The following is a 17,107-nucleotide window of genomic DNA, read 5'->3' as shown; positions in this document are numbered from 1 at the left end:
TAGCCCAGAAAATTTCCACAACTCTCCATGCCTCGTATAATATCTCTTTCCAAAATTTTAAAATCTTTTACAATATTTTAAAGCTCATTGATGTTTTTCTATTTTTATATACTGTTTCTTTCTACTAAGAATTAGAGGAAATTACATATATGATGATATGATAAAGTATAATTAGAAAGAGAAAATAAGACTGAGGAAAATAAGAATCTAAATATCCTGAAAAGAAGAGCCAACCCACTTTATGTATTAGCTCTGTTTTATAGATGATGAAATGGATTCAAGGTCCCTCAACTAGTAGATAACTGTATTAGGATAACTTCAAACTTTTTGCTGCCTGGAATTCCAAATAGGAGTTCCAGTAGGAGTTTTAAGAAGGTCAGGATTGCTTTGTTCTGCCCTCTGCTCACCATCACATTCACAACTAAATGGTAGTTTCTGTGATTCAATTAAGTCTTGTCCATAGAAAAGAGCCATATAAGATGACACAAGTTTCAAGGGGTTATATAGGAAATGAGGTGATAAAAGTGTCTATTAGGAAACTAAAGATATGAAGACGCCTTTCTCTCTTTCTTCCTCTTCTCTCTCTTTTCTTCCTCCCTTCTACTTTTTTCTTCTACGCCACTTGACTACCTGCTTCCTGCTAAGCTACCTAATTACCTATTCACCTATCTTCTAGATATTTCCCCATAGCAGACAGAAAATAAGACTTAATTTTTCTACCAAATACTAAACCTAAAGTGATAAGAACATTAGTCTTACTTACGCAGTAAGGTTATAAGCAAAGGGAAATGGAATTAAGGTAGAAGTCATAAATATATAGAAGAGGTTCTCCTTACTAATTCCTTCTTTGTTATCCTTATCTTTAAGGAAAGGTACTGTATCCCTCTTATTTATCTTGGTCTCTTTGGCGTTAATTAATTTTCCACAACAATATTAAATGAGGTAATATATGTAAACTAGTAGGTATAATACTGGTCCCATGTAGGCATTCAAAGTTATTTTTTGCTTTTCTACCTTCACTTCTGGTTTTAAGTAATCACCATTTAAGAAATCATACCTCTTGCTGCTTAGATCAATGGTTGCCAATTGTGAACACACTTTAAAATGGAGGTGCCTGGACCCTACTCCAAACTTACAAAATTAGAACTTCGAAGAGGAGGGATGGAACAGAAGCAAAATAAACCAACCTTTTTGGTTCAGAACACTGTCTTAGTTGGTCATAAAGACCTTCATTCCCACCCACTCCCACCACTACTGGACTGGAATCTCCATGGAGTCAAGGACCTTGACTCTCCATCATCACTGTCCAGTGCCTAGATTAGAGTTTGAAACAGGTGGACACTCAGTAAATAGTTATAGAAGGTGGGGTGAGGCAGCAATCTACTTGCCTCTGAGCTGAATTAACTGTAGTTACATTTGTGCTATTCTCTTCTTCAGCAGGTTTCTGACATGAAATCAGATATTCTGGAGTCAACTCAGTCTTTCTCCATGTCCAAGAAGTTGCAGAACAGTATGTTATCTGAGAAGCAGGAAATCCTAAATCTCTCTATGCCTCAGAGCAGCAACCTCCTTAGTTATCCATACTTATTTCCTCTCCATTTTTCCTTTTCTGTACATAGTCATTCCATCTAGTAATGAATTAAGAGTTTTTCTTTTTTAGTGAATTGATCTACTTCTGTAGAAGCCCTTTTAAAGCTGTCCTACATAGAGGAAAATATGTTTTTTTCTCTCAAATCCATATCAGGCAAATTGAGGGCAGCAAATAAAGAGGAAACTGGGTAGAACACTTACATTTTGTCCAAGAAGTCCATGAGAGGTCTTAATACAACCTCTGCATCCATGGCTGTACTGTTCTTATTAGATGCGGTATTTCCAGTTGCTCTCATTTGATTTAGTTCAAAACTCATCTGTTTTATGCACTCTTCAATGATAAGCTGGAAACTGAAAATAAAGAATATAAATTCTGGAATAAGAGCAAACATTTATGCCTTCCTTTGCCTGTGTCTGTTAAATTCACCCCAGGGAGTTTGATCTTTTTGCAATGGTGTGATAGCCCTTGCTCATTAGTTTTCAAACTTATTGTTTAGCTGCAAAAAATTTTGTTGCAATGAAAGCTTACTTAGAACGCTTATATGTAAAGTAGGTAAGACTGATGCTTTTCAGGTCGAATTAACTTGAGTGGGAGATCATTCGGCTCCCATCACTCACAGTAATAGCTGAGATGTCCCTCTGAGCATCTTTTGGAAAAATGACTGTGAGTCATTTTTGCAAGATGACTTGCATCTGGGTACACCTTCTTCACTTAGCCTCTGGGACTCCACACCCTCTTTAGCTTTCCTCCAACCTCACTAGCTGCTCCTTCTCCACTGTCTGACCTCTAACTATTGTAATAAGGTTGCCAGACTTAGCATATTAAAACACAGAATGCCTAGGTAATTTTAATTTCAGATAGTGAATAATTTTAGTGTAAGTATGCCCCATGTGATACTTGGGACATATTTATACTAAAGACTGTCCATTTTTATATGAAGTTCAAATTTAATTGGGCATATGCTGTAGTTTATCTGGCAACCCTACATTGGCAATCCCACCTCTAGGCTCAATCCTTGGACCACACCATTTCTCCATCAAAAATCACTTCCATGGGGCTCCCCTGGTGGCACAGTGGTTAAGAATCCTCCCGCCAATGCAGGGGACACGGGTTCGAGCCCTGGTCCGGGAAGATCCCACACGCTGTGGAGCAACTAAGCCCGTGCGCCACAAATACTGAGCCCGTGAGCCACAACTACTGAGCCTGCGAGCCACAACTACTGAAGCCCACAGGCCTAGAGCCTGTGCTCCGCAACATGAGAAGCCACCACAATGAGAAGCCTGCACACCGCAATGAAGAGTAGCCCCCGCTCGCTGAAACTAGAGAAAGCCCGTGTGCAGCAACGAAGACCCATGCAGCCAAACATACATAAATAATAAAATAAAATAATTTAAAAAAATCACTTCCTTGGCAATCATATCTAGTCTCATGATTTTCTTACCGTCTGTATACTGGTGATTGCCAAATATACATCTATAGATATGACTTCTACTCTAAAATACAAACCATTATTAAACCGCCTATGTAGCCTTTTTACTTAGATAGAAGTCTAATGAATTCTTCTCATCCAATCTAATGAAATTTTCAACATCTAATCTGTCGGCAAATCTTTATGAAGTATATTAAATCTGAGGATCTATTATTACTTCCACAAAGCTACTGCAGACCAAGCCACCATTATCTTTCACCTGAACTTGTGTAATAATTTCCTACATTATCTCTCTGTTCAACCCTCTACAGGTATCTTTTAAAATAGAAACCAGATCATGTTCCTCTCTTGCTAAAAACCTTCAATGGCTTCCAGATCCACTGGGGGAAAAAAAAAAAGCCTAGAATGTATTTCATGGAGTTAATTAAATCCAACATATTCTGGCCCTGGAAACTTCCCTGATGTCATTTCTTGCCACTGTTCCCTCTGCTTCATTGCAGTCCCACCACAGTAGTCTCCCTAGTGTCCTTAGAATTCTCTGAGCACACTCTTATCTCATGGCCACTGTTATGTTCCCTCCTCCATGCAATTTCTCATGGGTCTGTTAGTCCCTCACTTATTACAGGCATAAGCCAAATGTCACCTCCTCGGAAAAGTCTTTCATAAATACTCCACCTGAAATGAAATTCCTATCATTCTCCATTTCCTTACAGTTCTTTATTGCATTCTCCATTATTTGACACATTACATAGTTTTTATCTATTTGTTTGTCGTCTATTGCTCCAAATAGAATATAAGCTCCATGAGGGCAGGACTGTTTTTTTCAGTGTTATATACCCACACCATGAGTTCCTCAAGAAATATTGGCTGAATGTATCAATGGACCATCCTCCTTCCACCCACCCCTATTAAACGTGTTGAACAGATAAATGACCTGTTTAACAACACCCCATGACCTCCCCCACTTAAACCCTATGCTCTACATGCCTATAATGCCCCACCAACCCCCCAAAACAAGACAGGAATATATAAATACATAGAATTTAATTAATCTATCTGACAGTGTGAACATTTCAGTGCTCAAAGTAAGACAGACCTAGAAAATAAACCCTAATCGTACCAATGAATTACTTAGACATATACCACTTATATAGACAGACATCTCCCTAGATCTATCAGCCATTTCATTAAAATTTTAATACTAAATCTAACATAAATTATACAGGATAACTATATACATGTTACATCATTATATAAACACAACTTGTTAATGTAGCTTAAATTCTAAAGCAAGGCACTGAAAATGCCTAGATGAGTTTACTAACTCCATAGGTTTGTTCCCAGCCTTTCTATTAGTTTTTAATAAAATTACACATGCAAGCATCTGCACCCCAGTGAGAATGCTCTCTAAATCATTACTGTTAAATGGAGCAGGTATCAAGCACACTAATGGTAGTAGCTCATAACACCTTAACCACACCCCTATGGGAAAGAGCAGCGATAAAAATTCAGCCTTAAATGAAAGTTCGACTAAGTTACATTATCTAGGGTTGGTAAACTTCGTGCCAGCCATCTTGCTCATATGATTAACCCAAATAAATAGAAAACCGGCGTAAAGCCTGTTAAAGAGTAATAAAAAATAAAGTTAAATTCTAACTAAACCCTAAAAAGCCATAGCTAAAATAAACTATGAAAGTGACCTTAGTATTTCTTGATTACACGACAGCTAAGACCCAAACTGGAATTAGATACCTCACTATGCTTAGCCTTAAACCCTAATTATAATAACAAAGTTATTCACCAGAGTACTACTGGCAGCAGCTTAAAACTCAAAGGACTTGGCAATGTTTCACACCCCTCTAGAGGAGCCTGTTCTATAATCAGTAAACCCCGATAAACCTCACCAAGCTCTGCTAATTCAGTCTATATACTGCCATCTTCAGCAAACCCTAAAAAGCGATAAAAGTAAGCATAAATACTATACATAAAAAGTTAGGTCAAGGTGTAACCTATGGGATAGGAAGAAATGGGCTGCATTTTCTGTTTCGAGAATGTACTTCTCACACACGAAAGTTTTTATGAAAACTAAAAACCAAAGGAGGAGTTAGTAGTAAATTAAGAATAGAGTGCTTAGTTGAACAAGGCCATGAAGGACGCACACACCACCCATTACCATCCTCAAGTATTATAACAACTTCCTATAACCTATTAACAAACACCAAGTATATGAGAGGAGACAAGTTGTAAGGGTAAGCATACTGGAAAGTGTGCTTGGATCAATCAAAGCATAGCTTAAATAAAAGCACCTCGTTTACACCTAGGGGATTTCATAATCTATGAATACTTTGAACAACTCTAGCCGAAACCTCCACAAATTTTACTAACACAAGCAAATTAAATCAATCGTTCACTCAGCATTTAAAGTACAGGAGATAGAAATTTAAAACAACCTTTGGCGCTATAAAGAAAGCACCGTAAGGGAATGATGAAAGAAGCATTACAAGTAATAAAAAGTTTACCCCTTTTATGTTTTGCATAATGATTTAACTAGTAAACATTTAACAAAGAGAACTTAGCTAAATACCCTGAAACCAGATGAGCTACTTATGAACAGTTTGTAGAACAAACTCATCTATGTAGCAAAGCAGTGAGAAGGTTTACAAGCAGAGGTGACGAGCCTAATGAGCCTGGTGACAGCTGGTTGTCCAAGAAAAAAATCTTAGTTTAACTTTAAAATTACAAAAAAATTAGAAATTTTAATGTATTTTTAAATGTTAATCTAAAAAGGTATAGCTTTTTAGAAATGGATACAACCTTATCTAGAGAGTAAATAAACAACACCATAGTTGGCTTAAAAGCTCCACCAATTAGGAAAGCATTCAAGCTCAACAATAACTTTATCTTAATATCAACAATAAGCAAATCAACCCCTAGTTTTACACCGGACTAATCCATTAGCCAATAGAAGCAATAATGTTAATATGAGTAATAAGAAGTATTTCTCCTTGCGTAAGCTTACATCAGTAACTGATATTATACTGATAGTTAACAGCAAATAAACACAATCCAACATTAAATTATTAAGTACACTGTTAACCCAACACAGGCAAGCACCCAAGGAAAGATTAGAAAAAAGATTAACACTGTGAAGAGTAAGCCTTAGAATTACTGTTTTCATTCTTCACATCCTCTACACCAGGTTTGGTGGTTCCTACCGAGGGAGCAGCAAATAGTAAGAGATTTAAATAGTGGAGACCTTAAGCATATCCACCATTCCTCTATGTTGTCTGTTACTTTTGTACCTCCAACAATAGGAGTAATTATAATACACATTCAGGCAGGCAAGAAAAAAGCCAGTTAGGATAATGGGGGTAAATAAAAATTTGGGAAATGATCACATCATGGGAATGGTGATGAGAAGGAGGGAGTTGATTTTAGTATTGAAATCAAGTCAGTCCCATTCCTCTTTCTCCACACACAATGATTACACAGTTCATGTTATTTAAGAAGGATCCAAATGCATCAATTCCTCACATTTTATATAGAAGTTTAGGAAGTTTCACTATATAATGCTGTCATTATTCATTAAATAGAAATAATATAAATATTTATTAATGTATGTATGCATTCTACAAATGTTTAATTAATACTGTGTGCCAGTCTCAGTTACTAGGATACATCAATGAACAAAACAGATAAAATTCCTTATTCTTTTTTTTTTTTGCGGTACGTGGGCCTCTCACTGTTGTGGCCTCTCCCGTTGCGGAGCACAGGCTCCAGACGCGCAGGCTCAGCGGCCATGGCTCACGGGCCCAGCCGCTCCGCGGCATGTGGGATCCTCTCAGACCGGGGCACGAATCCGTGTCCCCTGCATCGGCAGGCGGACTCTCAACCACTGCGCCACCAGGGAAGCCCAAAATTCCTTATTCTTATGGCACATATTTGACCCTTTATTTTTGAATTTACATTATAAAAATATTATAGTGTGTTGTTAAATATTTCATTTTTCTAGTTTTTGGTTTTGCTACCTAATATGGGAAATCTTTGATGTATTTTATTTTATTTATTAACATCTTAATGGGAGTATAATTGCTTTACAATGGCGTGTTAGTTTCTACTTTATAACAAAGTGAATCAGCTATACATATACATATGTCCCCATATCTCTTCCCTCTTGCGTCTCCCTCCCTCCCACCCTCCCTATCCCACCCCTCTAGGTGGTCACAAAGCACCGAGCTGATCTCCCTGTGCTATGTGGCTGCTTCCCACTAGCTATCTATTTTACGTTTGGTAGAGTATATATGTCCATGCCACTCTGTCACTTTGTCACAGCTTACCCTTTCCCTCCCTATATCGTCAAGGCTGATATATTTTAAATTATCACAACTTGGGTGTTTTTCTCGCTCCTGATACAGCAGGTTTATAAACATTGGTCCGTATTTCTGAGCATGTAGTCAAGGCCTGATTCTACTTCCACCATTGTGTTTTGGCTGTTTCTGTCTTTGGCCCCTGACTTCTCTGTGACTTTCTTTACTAGTGATACCACCATTTCTGTCCCTCTGCATTTGGCTCTTTGATCCTTGGATCTCAGTTTGCCTCTGTGGATGTGGTTCATTTCTTGGCTCTCTGTGTATTTATCTCATTCAATGGAATATGCTGTTTCAGGTTTAGGTTCAAAGGAAGCTGAATGCCTAACCACTTGGCTTTTTTCTGGCTGGACCTGCCTTTGGACTTTTGTCAGGTAGTGGTTGGGGGGAAGGGTGGCATTGGGGGTAGTGAAGAACACCCAGGCTTCAGATGTGAGAAGGGGGTGATGGTGGTGGGTGTATTTAGTGAAGGGTAGTGGTGGTAGATACTTGGGGCAAGAGAAAGGAAAGGTAAATAATGTTGGAAAACTTGACCTAGTTGATTTACTACTGGGCATCATTGATCCTGCTGACTGCAGTAATAATCACCTTTGAAATAGCTACTTTCTTTTGAACTTATTCTCAAATCAGTTTACTGGGCTGGAGGATAGACTGAGCAGAAGGTATGATACTCATGATCCAAAAATGTACAAACAGGTTCTTACAACAGACCCATATGGTAAACACCCACCAGAAGCCAGCTCTGTGTGGGGAGATGAGGCATATGGAGGAGGGATTACCAAGAAAATAAAAGAGAATGACCTTCTACCTTAGCATGAATCCAGGGTGAATCAACACCTGCATTTGACCCGAAAATCTTTTGTCTCTATCAATTTTTGGTAAATTCACCTAAAGAGTCTTTTTTTTCTATCCATTTTATAGTTGAGAAGTTTTTATTAATCAGCAGTACCAGGTAATAATGACAGAGTCTGTGAGCACTCAAGATGCCAAACACACAGAAGAAATCCTATGAAATATTCCTAAATTTTTAATCTACTTAATCCAGCCAGCCACTGGCATCAAAGATATCATTAAAAGAAATGTAATAGATCAAAAAACCAAGCTGCAAAATGCGTGTAAGCAGAAACCTAAGTGGCACAGGTTTTGAAAACGTTAAGAACATCCTTAAGATATCATTGAAGTCCTGTTGCTGAGTCTCAGTTCCCAGGTGGGTGCCTTTGCGTGTTATCAGGAACCTGGGGACCCGGGCTTCAGATGTTTGCTTTGGCTCTGTCCTGGCTTTCCTGAAAAATCACCCTACCAGCTACATAGGGTAGAATAATTTAATTGTGGGTTTTAATAACGGTAGATGAAATGGATTTGGGGCAATTAATTATGCACTTAACTTTAAAACGCTAGACCACTAATTTAGACTGTAAGAAGGGTGGATTCAGTTTGACTTCACAGCATAAAGTCCAGCATGAAATTATCCAGTTTGACTTCACAGCATGATCACACTGATCATTATGGACTTCCCACCTACCCTGAGTGTGTGATGCAGACCTGGCTGGCAGTATGGGAAATAAATCTATGGCAACAGATATAATAATTAATCTTTTTATAAGGAAAGCATGACATGTGGCCTGTTTACTTCAATAATCCTAGCTCTCTTAGAGCTATATTTAAAAAACAATGAAGAAATACAAACAGGGTAACGAGGAGTTTCAATATCTAGGTTAAAATAGCTGACTTCATATGACTAAAGTACTTCAAGTGCCCTCCTAAAGGCATCTCTCCTTATTTCATAACTGAAGTTTGCTAAGTTTTTCCAATCATAATATATATTTCAGCCTTTGTAACCTGAATATTCCCCAATCTTAAACAAAACAGAATAAAAAGTACTTGTTCAGGGGATGATTTGGATACATTACAGAAAATAATTTGAATATCCTTTTTTTATTTAATTATAGTTTCTATTCTGTTTAGTCATCTTACTTCCCGTAAGGTTCTGAACACCTCTATCTATTCCTGACCCTTTTTATCTCCCTTAACTTTGCTAAATAATCTCTATTTTTGCCTTTGTAGCTGAAGGCAACAGTCCTTCTGCTAATCACATATCAACTTACAACTAGAATAAAGAGAGGTAAGCCTCTAAGTGTCACCCCAAGTCAGAGCCAACGAGCCCCCAAATCTCTGGGACAATGTCTGCCTCTCCAACTCCTTGTAAGCAGAAACTTCAAATTACTTATTAACATTTAGGCCAACTATGCAGGATCATCCAGGTCAGCTAACAACACAAATCAGAAGGCAGAGCTACGACCCTAAAAGCTCAATACATCAAGACTGCATCTGGCCCAGCACTTAAACTTTGAGAGGGGGTTCCATGAAAATAATGAACACACCTCTGATACTGAAGAGAAGTCCAAGCATAGGATTTTTCTTTACTTTGCCTCATTTCTACATTTGAGAAAAAATATGATACTTTCAGTGTCTTTTTTGTTTTAGTCTTTCGGATTTAAGAGTGGCAAAACTAATCAATGAATGTGTGTTAAGCATGTATCTTTCCAAAACACACTAATAAGTGATGACTGAGATTCAAAGAGATAACTAGCCCTCTCCATAAGAGTAAATTTCAGTCTTATTTGAGAACTGAAGACATAGCTTCAAATAATAAGTCAACATTTATTGAACTAATATTTAAAGCAAATTCTGTATGAAATTAATGAACCTCATCAAAAATGTGTTTCATTTACCATTGCATTAAAAACAAAAACAAAACAAAAAAAAACCCCACATAGGAATAAACCTACATAAGGAGGCAAAAGACCTGTACAACAAAAACTGTAAGATGCTGAAAGAAATCAAAGACCACACAAACAGGTGGAAAGATACTGTGTTCTTGGATTGGAAGGATCAATACTGTTAAAATGACCATACTACCCAAGGCAATCTTCAGATTCAATGCAAACCCTATCAAATTATCAATGGCATTTTTCACACAACTGAAACAAAAAATTTTAAAATTTTTATGGAAACACAAAAGACCCTGAATAGCCAAAGCAATCTTGAGAAAGAGCAGAGCTGGAGGAATCATGCTCCCTGACTTCAGACTATGCTACAGACTATACTACAAAGCTACAGTAATCAATACAGTATGGTACTGGCATGAAAACAGACACATAAATCAATGGAAAAGGACAGAAAGCCCAGAAATAAACCCATGCACTTATGGTCAATTAGTTTATGACAAAGGAGGCAAGAGTACACAATGGAGAAAAGAGAGTCTCTTCAATAAGTGGTGCTGGGAAAACTGGACAGCTACATGTAAAAGAATGAAAGTAGAACATTCTCTAACACCATATACAAAAATAATCTCAAAGTGGATTAAAGACCTAAATATAAGACTGGATACTATAAAACTCTTAGAGGAAAACATAGGCAGAACACTCTTTGACATAAATCACAGCAATATTTTTTGGATCTGTCTCCTGAAGTAAAGGAAATAAAAGCAAAAATAAACAAATGGGACCTCATTAAACTTAAACACTTTTGCACAGCAGAGGAAACCATCAACAAAATGAAAAGACAACCTACTGAATGGAAGAAAATATTTGCAAATGATATGACCAATAAGGGATAACTTCTAATCTATTTTAACATTTGCTGATGAGATGACAGCTTTTTCCTATAGATCCAAAATGAAGTTTATCTAGGATGAACTTCTCATTCTTTAGAAACACACCATAGGCAAGAAAAGTTAATTAAAAAAAAAAAAAGACAAAACATAGATATGTCAGTAGTTTCCCATGAGCTAATTGCATTAACATTTCTAAAGCCTAAAACAAATCATCCTGACTTAATTCAGTTATGGGGTTAAGAGTTCAGTTCTTTCGAAGTGAAACCACACTGATGTGTATGGCATGAACACAACTCATACTTGTTATATATGTGAGGATTTTATCTCTGCCTTCCCTCCTCCCTCTATTCTTTCAACAGCCAATTGCTAAGCTCTAAACACTAGAATTGCAAATAAGAATGAGATGTTAAGAAACATACAATAAAGAGAGGGAAGAGGAAAGTTAACCAGAACTTAGAGCATAGTGTTGTAAGTGCTACTCAACTGCAGGATACTGGGGAGCAGGAGTTCTGGGGAGCAAGCAGCAAGACATCACTATAAAATCGCAGGGTCATGGAAGATTTTCCAGAGGAGGTGATGCTTAGATTGAGTCTTGAGGTTAAACGGACTTAGACAGTCAGAGGAGAGAGACAGTGTTGAAGGCATGATTATCATTAAATGAAACCTAATACATTTGGATAGTAATTACTTAGGCCACTTACCTTTCACCATAAGTGACACTGAGCTCATCCAGAACTCCACTGAGTTTAACCTGAAGTTCTTTTAGAATAGTACTAGCTTCAGGATCTAGCTGCAAAGAGACCATAAACAATATTACTTTGGAGTTCTGAGAGAGCATGCCTTTTATCTCTTAGAACATTTTGCTTATTACAAGGTAAACTTCAAACAATATAGCATACATATACTGTTTCCTTTCCTTTCCTTTTTTTAACCTTTGAAATCAAATGCAAAATTTAGATAATTCTAATGAAACCTGAAGAGTTCTTACATTTGAAAAAATTGATTGAAATGCATAGCATGCATACAAAAAAGAGCTAGAGAGCAAAGCCTTTGTTGGTTACAGCAGTGGGATGCAAGGTATGACAGAATATCCTACAGAACTTGATAACTTCATAACTTAGAAAACTGGTTATACATTAGTTGAACATATGTGTTGCTTGAAAATATATTTTCATTTTTAATATCCCTGTAAATAAATAGGCCCATTGAAAACTTTAAAAATGGCTAAAAATTAATTTTTGCATATTGTGTTGTGCCTTATTTTTCCAAGTATGGAATTAAAAGTAATAAACAATTATCCTGTTGCTCCAGTGTGTTTCTCTGGAGGTGACAGGGCTAACTTTTCTTCCTGGATGCCAACTGGTAACTCAGAGTTCAAGATTCAAAGTTTCCCATTTTATTTATTTATTTAAAAATTTTTCTTTCGGGGGGAGGGGGCAAAAGAAAAATAATTAAATCAAGAGAACATTTTATGCTTACTCTTACAATGTAGAAGCCAATTATTCTTTTTAACTGATTTCAGTGCTAAAATAATATCAATCAATATTAGAAAATAACATAATATAAATGAACACAAATAAAACATCAAACTATTAATGTGGGAGTATTTTTTAAAAATTAAAGGATGAACACAAACTTTACCAGCATTTAGAAAATTTTATCCTGTTTGTTACTTTAATTTTTGCAAACTAGTTGTCAAAATAGAATAACTTATAATAGATGTAGTGTATCTAGCTGACAGAAATTCATGTAAAGGGAAACCTAGAATATTCTCTGAAATTTAAGCCAATCTTCCTTTGAATCTTCAGAAATTCAATTTCCTACCATTAGCACCTATAGTTCTTGCCCAAGCTGAACTATTGTTGAAGAGAGGGGCATAGGATGAAGACAACTTTGGGGAGTAGAGAAAGTTAAAGGAGGACTTGGTATAAACAAGAGAACCTAAGAACACCAAATACATATATGACCCAAATCAGTTTAAACTCCTGGGAGGCAACCCAGGACCAAAAAGTGTCCCTAATAGAATACACTGATCATAAATCTTATAACCCTCTAGGAACATTTTCTAATACTAAGAAACTATTAGGAAGAAGTATTATTTACACACCTCAGCATCTGGGTAGCTCTATGTTATGCTAACTTGATTAAAAACATTGGAGTAGAAACCAAAGATTGCATTTGACATCTGATTCTTTACTGGTTATGTCAAACCAATCCTTAATGTCAATTTTCACTCAAATCTAGGTGATTTCAGGATTGGTTAGTTTCTGCTCCTTTATCAGAGCCAATGTGATTCTTCTGGACTAATTTTTTTCTGTCTCTGTCATAAGAGATTACCCGCACATGCACAGGCCACCTTAACAGATGCAGACTTCTCCAGCAGTTGGAAACTTACAATATCCCTAAGTCTCATACTTTGAGAGTTCCATTCACCTATAACCAGTTGCAAGGCAGTGATTCAGAAAAACAATTAGATATTACCCGTTTTTAAACAGCCCTGACACTGATGTGCATTTAAACATAATTAGCCTAATAAACCATATCTCCTCAACCCTTAACCAAGAAAACATATGTGAACTGCCCACCCCAATCCTAGGGAACCTTGTAAGCTGAATGTTTTTTTATCACATGTTCTTGCTATTATCCTAATACCAATTTTAGACCAACTTCACTTGGATAAAAATGTTTGGGAACAGAAAATGAGAGAAGACCTCCCATAGAATTTTCTTCATGCCCCACTCCGTGCTAAACCGTGATAGGTGGTTGTTCCCCACCCACATATCTGCCACCTCCAAGGAATGGCTCTGACAGTAGGGTTTTCTTCAGGAAATTGGGTTGCTTCTTATTTAAAGTATGTATTTTGTTTCCATATTAGTTTGATACGCAGATTGAGTTAGTTTGTTCACCTGTTAAGACAATGACTTTAAAGTCATACAGAAACGGTTAGGTAGGTCAGTTGGACGAAATTATGCTCTTTTCTTATGAATCATTTTAGTCTACCTTAGGTATTTTGTGAATGGAAATTTTCTATCAAATAATTGGTTATTACTTGAAAATCTGAAACTGTCAAAATACAGCAATTTAAATACTGAATGACAGTTTTCATTTCCTGAGAGAAGCATGAGTTTCTAAGCAGGTACAGACAGAATGTCTTGTCATATAAACAGGAAAAAAAAAAAAACACCAGAAAAGCTCTTGTTTCAGTTAGGTATTTGACATTTATCTGATCCAAATCATAGGATTAAACCATTAAAATAGAAGAGTAATTTTGAGGCCAATATGCAAATTGCAGGTCTTTTGTAATAATGGGCATAAATAGCATACCCATCTAATTATAAAACAATCTCTTTGGCCAGCAAATTTACCAATTCTTGAGTTCTTCTGCATTTCTTTATGTGTCCAAATTGAGAAAAATTCCTTACTCCTACAAACTCCCTAAAGTTTCTAAGAAATAATAATTTGGCATGGAGAATTTATTGACTAAATTACCAATAGCGTATTTTACAAATTATTGGCTACCTTGGAAAGGTAAAAAGCTACCTAATTTTTTTCACAAATGTTTAAAACTTAGCTTAGTTCTGTAAGGAATATGACATCAAACATCAAAAGTAACTTGCGCCTTTTTTTGTATTTTAGAGTTATTAAAAGCAAAAAGAGAAACAGAAATAAGAAAAAAGATAATATTTCAAGCATTCAAAAGTCAAGGTTAATAAATTTATTTTAAATTAGAAACTGTATTAGAAAGTGTACCTGAACAACTTGGCTGGCAAAGTTATTTACGCCACTGAGATACTTTACACTATTGAGCTGTGGTAATATGAATGACTTCTGGAAGAGATAGCTAGAAGGCAAAATATCTTTGCAGTTTTTTGTCCTCAAGGCTCACTTCTACTTTTCCTTTAAAAGACAATTTACTTATCACCTCCTTTTACAAATCTGACCCCAGATGTCACTCACCCCAGGCAGTCAGTGGCTCTAGTTTCTGTACTAACTCTGCTGTGCACTCTTACTGCGTATACAGCCCTCTCTTTTAACTGTTCTCCTATGAATCTCTCTCTCCCACTAAACTCTGTCTTACTTAACTTTCTCTCCTGAGTGTCTGTCCCTGCAAGCCTAGGCATTTATCAAATATTTGAGGAAGGAGGTGAGGGCAGGAAGAAGCATGAAATGATTCCCTCAAAGGGAATCTTAATATCCAGAGTGCCCCTTCTCCTTAGACTGATACTTTGCGTTGACTATTAGTAGAATACTTTTGCATTTGAAATCTTTCATTCCTTAGCCACCACATATTCTGGAACTACCAAGTTAGTCCTAATTTCAAGTTTTTGTGTCATTGCCAGACCATGTCAGATTATGCCCTGATATTTGTTCGGTTCTAAAAATATGGTTACCATACCCCCACTATATTTTTGCTTCCTAGCATAAATTCTTTCCCTAATGGACCTATAGAGAGTATATGTTTTGCACCTTCACCCATGTATCCTGGTGCTTCTCATTTGTAGGATGCTAAATAGCAAGTTTATTTTTCAAAAGACTGAGGCTTGAGAATAATAAAAAAGACATCAGGGGAAAAATGTATAAATGTCTCTTGGGTTGAAAGAAACATCATGTGTGAAGAGGTCCCATCTTAAAAGAAGCATTTTCAGCCTTATCAATTTAGAAATGAATGGGATCTTGGCTTTGAAATCGAACCTAGCTTTACATATGTCTTGCGTACTTATCACAGTAATTAGGAACAGTGTAAATAAAACCTTAAACAGAAATATCCCTTCATCCTAGCCACCTTTGGGATTGTTTTACGGAGCGGGTGGCGGTGGGAGAATGACAGCTGCATGACCTTCCCTTGCAGCACTGTCTCCAGTCCTCAATTCCCCAGATGCTCATGTCGGTTTGTGAAATACTGCGGCAGCTCAAGGCAGGTGCCCCGTTAGTATTTCACAGTCTGCCTGATCCAAACAAGCAAATGAGAACAAGTAGGAAGTGCAATCGTCTTTGAGTTTGGAGGGGAAACAGTCATAAGACGCGTACTATCACAAACTTCATAAAAGAATCTTTCTCCTTCCTTCTTCTGCTCATGGAATTGCAGGTCAGAGATGTTAGACAAAGATACAACACGTTACAGACACTACACAACAGAGTTGTGACAGATTTTTGAGATGTGAAAAATAAACCAGCGATACACCAAGAACCAGTAGTGCCACAAAGCACACTGCAGAAGAAAACTGATATCAAGTTGACATTGTGCAGTATGGTAAAAGACATCTGCAGCTGTGAAACTTTACATATCGTCAGCATATACAAAAATATATTTAATAGTGTATATATGACTATATATACACATTACAAAAGGCTACTGACCATCTCCCTCCTCCTATTCACACTTCCGATGTATTTACTGAAGTATTCTGTTGCGGAGTAATGATCACCTTAGCTGTTAATGGTATTTTAGATTGTTAGCATTTCCTGTTCTTTAGCTAAGCCATGTAAAAACTTGATTATGTCACTCTCCGTAGCAAAGAGATACGCTGCTAATGACCTCTGAGATATTTGGCAAATGCAGGCATAAAAACATACCCACCTCTTTTCCTCCCATGGATTCAAACATTTTTTCCAGCTGAACCCGCAATTGTTGAATATTGTTCATCAATATACAGGGCTTTAAATAAAGCAAACAAAACAAAAAATACATTAAATTATTGAATGAGTTTACCTTCAATGTGATAGTATACAACTATCACCTAAGTTCAATTCTATTTGGCAAACAGAATAATTATGCTATTTTAAGATTATACTTTTTAACAGTTAAGAATTGAAGAGAGAAAATATGACCACTTTGGGGAATGAAATTTAATAATATACTTAGACAATAAACCATTGGAGACCTATTACTAGAAGTTATTTTATTCTTAGCATTGTGGCATTTTGTACTTCAAAATTAACCAAATTCAGTTCACTTTTTTAAAGATTTACTTTAAGAAAAACAAACTAGTTTAAACTATTCTATTATTTCACTGTTTCAAAAGCTAAAACACCATCTGAATTTCAGAAATGCAAAAAAAAACAAAAAACCCAAAAAACCTTTAATAAATTCCATCGATAAAGGC

At 36.5% G+C, this 17,107-nt stretch overlaps 1 protein-coding gene across 1 annotated transcript in view; it reads right to left on the bottom strand.

The window, feature by feature from the left end:
- The window catches only part of UNC13C (unc-13 homolog C), a gene marked incomplete at both ends in the record, with an annotated part of 576,078 nt that overhangs the window by 67,004 nt on the left and 491,967 nt on the right, over positions 1 to 17,107 (bottom strand). The window contains 3 exons of the mRNA XM_082648355.1: positions 1,792 to 1,941; positions 11,705 to 11,793; positions 16,582 to 16,659. Coding sequence (XP_082504481.1) covers positions 1,792 to 1,941; positions 11,705 to 11,793; positions 16,582 to 16,659 — 317 coding nt within the window. The remainder of the gene's footprint in view (positions 1 to 1,791; positions 1,942 to 11,704; positions 11,794 to 16,581; positions 16,660 to 17,107) is intronic.

Source organism: Grampus griseus (assembly GCF_964374135.1).
Source record: "Grampus griseus genome assembly, chromosome: 2".
Taxonomy (NCBI): domain Eukaryota; kingdom Metazoa; phylum Chordata; class Mammalia; order Artiodactyla; family Delphinidae; genus Grampus; species Grampus griseus.
Note: the sequence above shows the minus strand (reverse complement) of the source record. Positions and strands in the feature narration are given on the sequence as shown.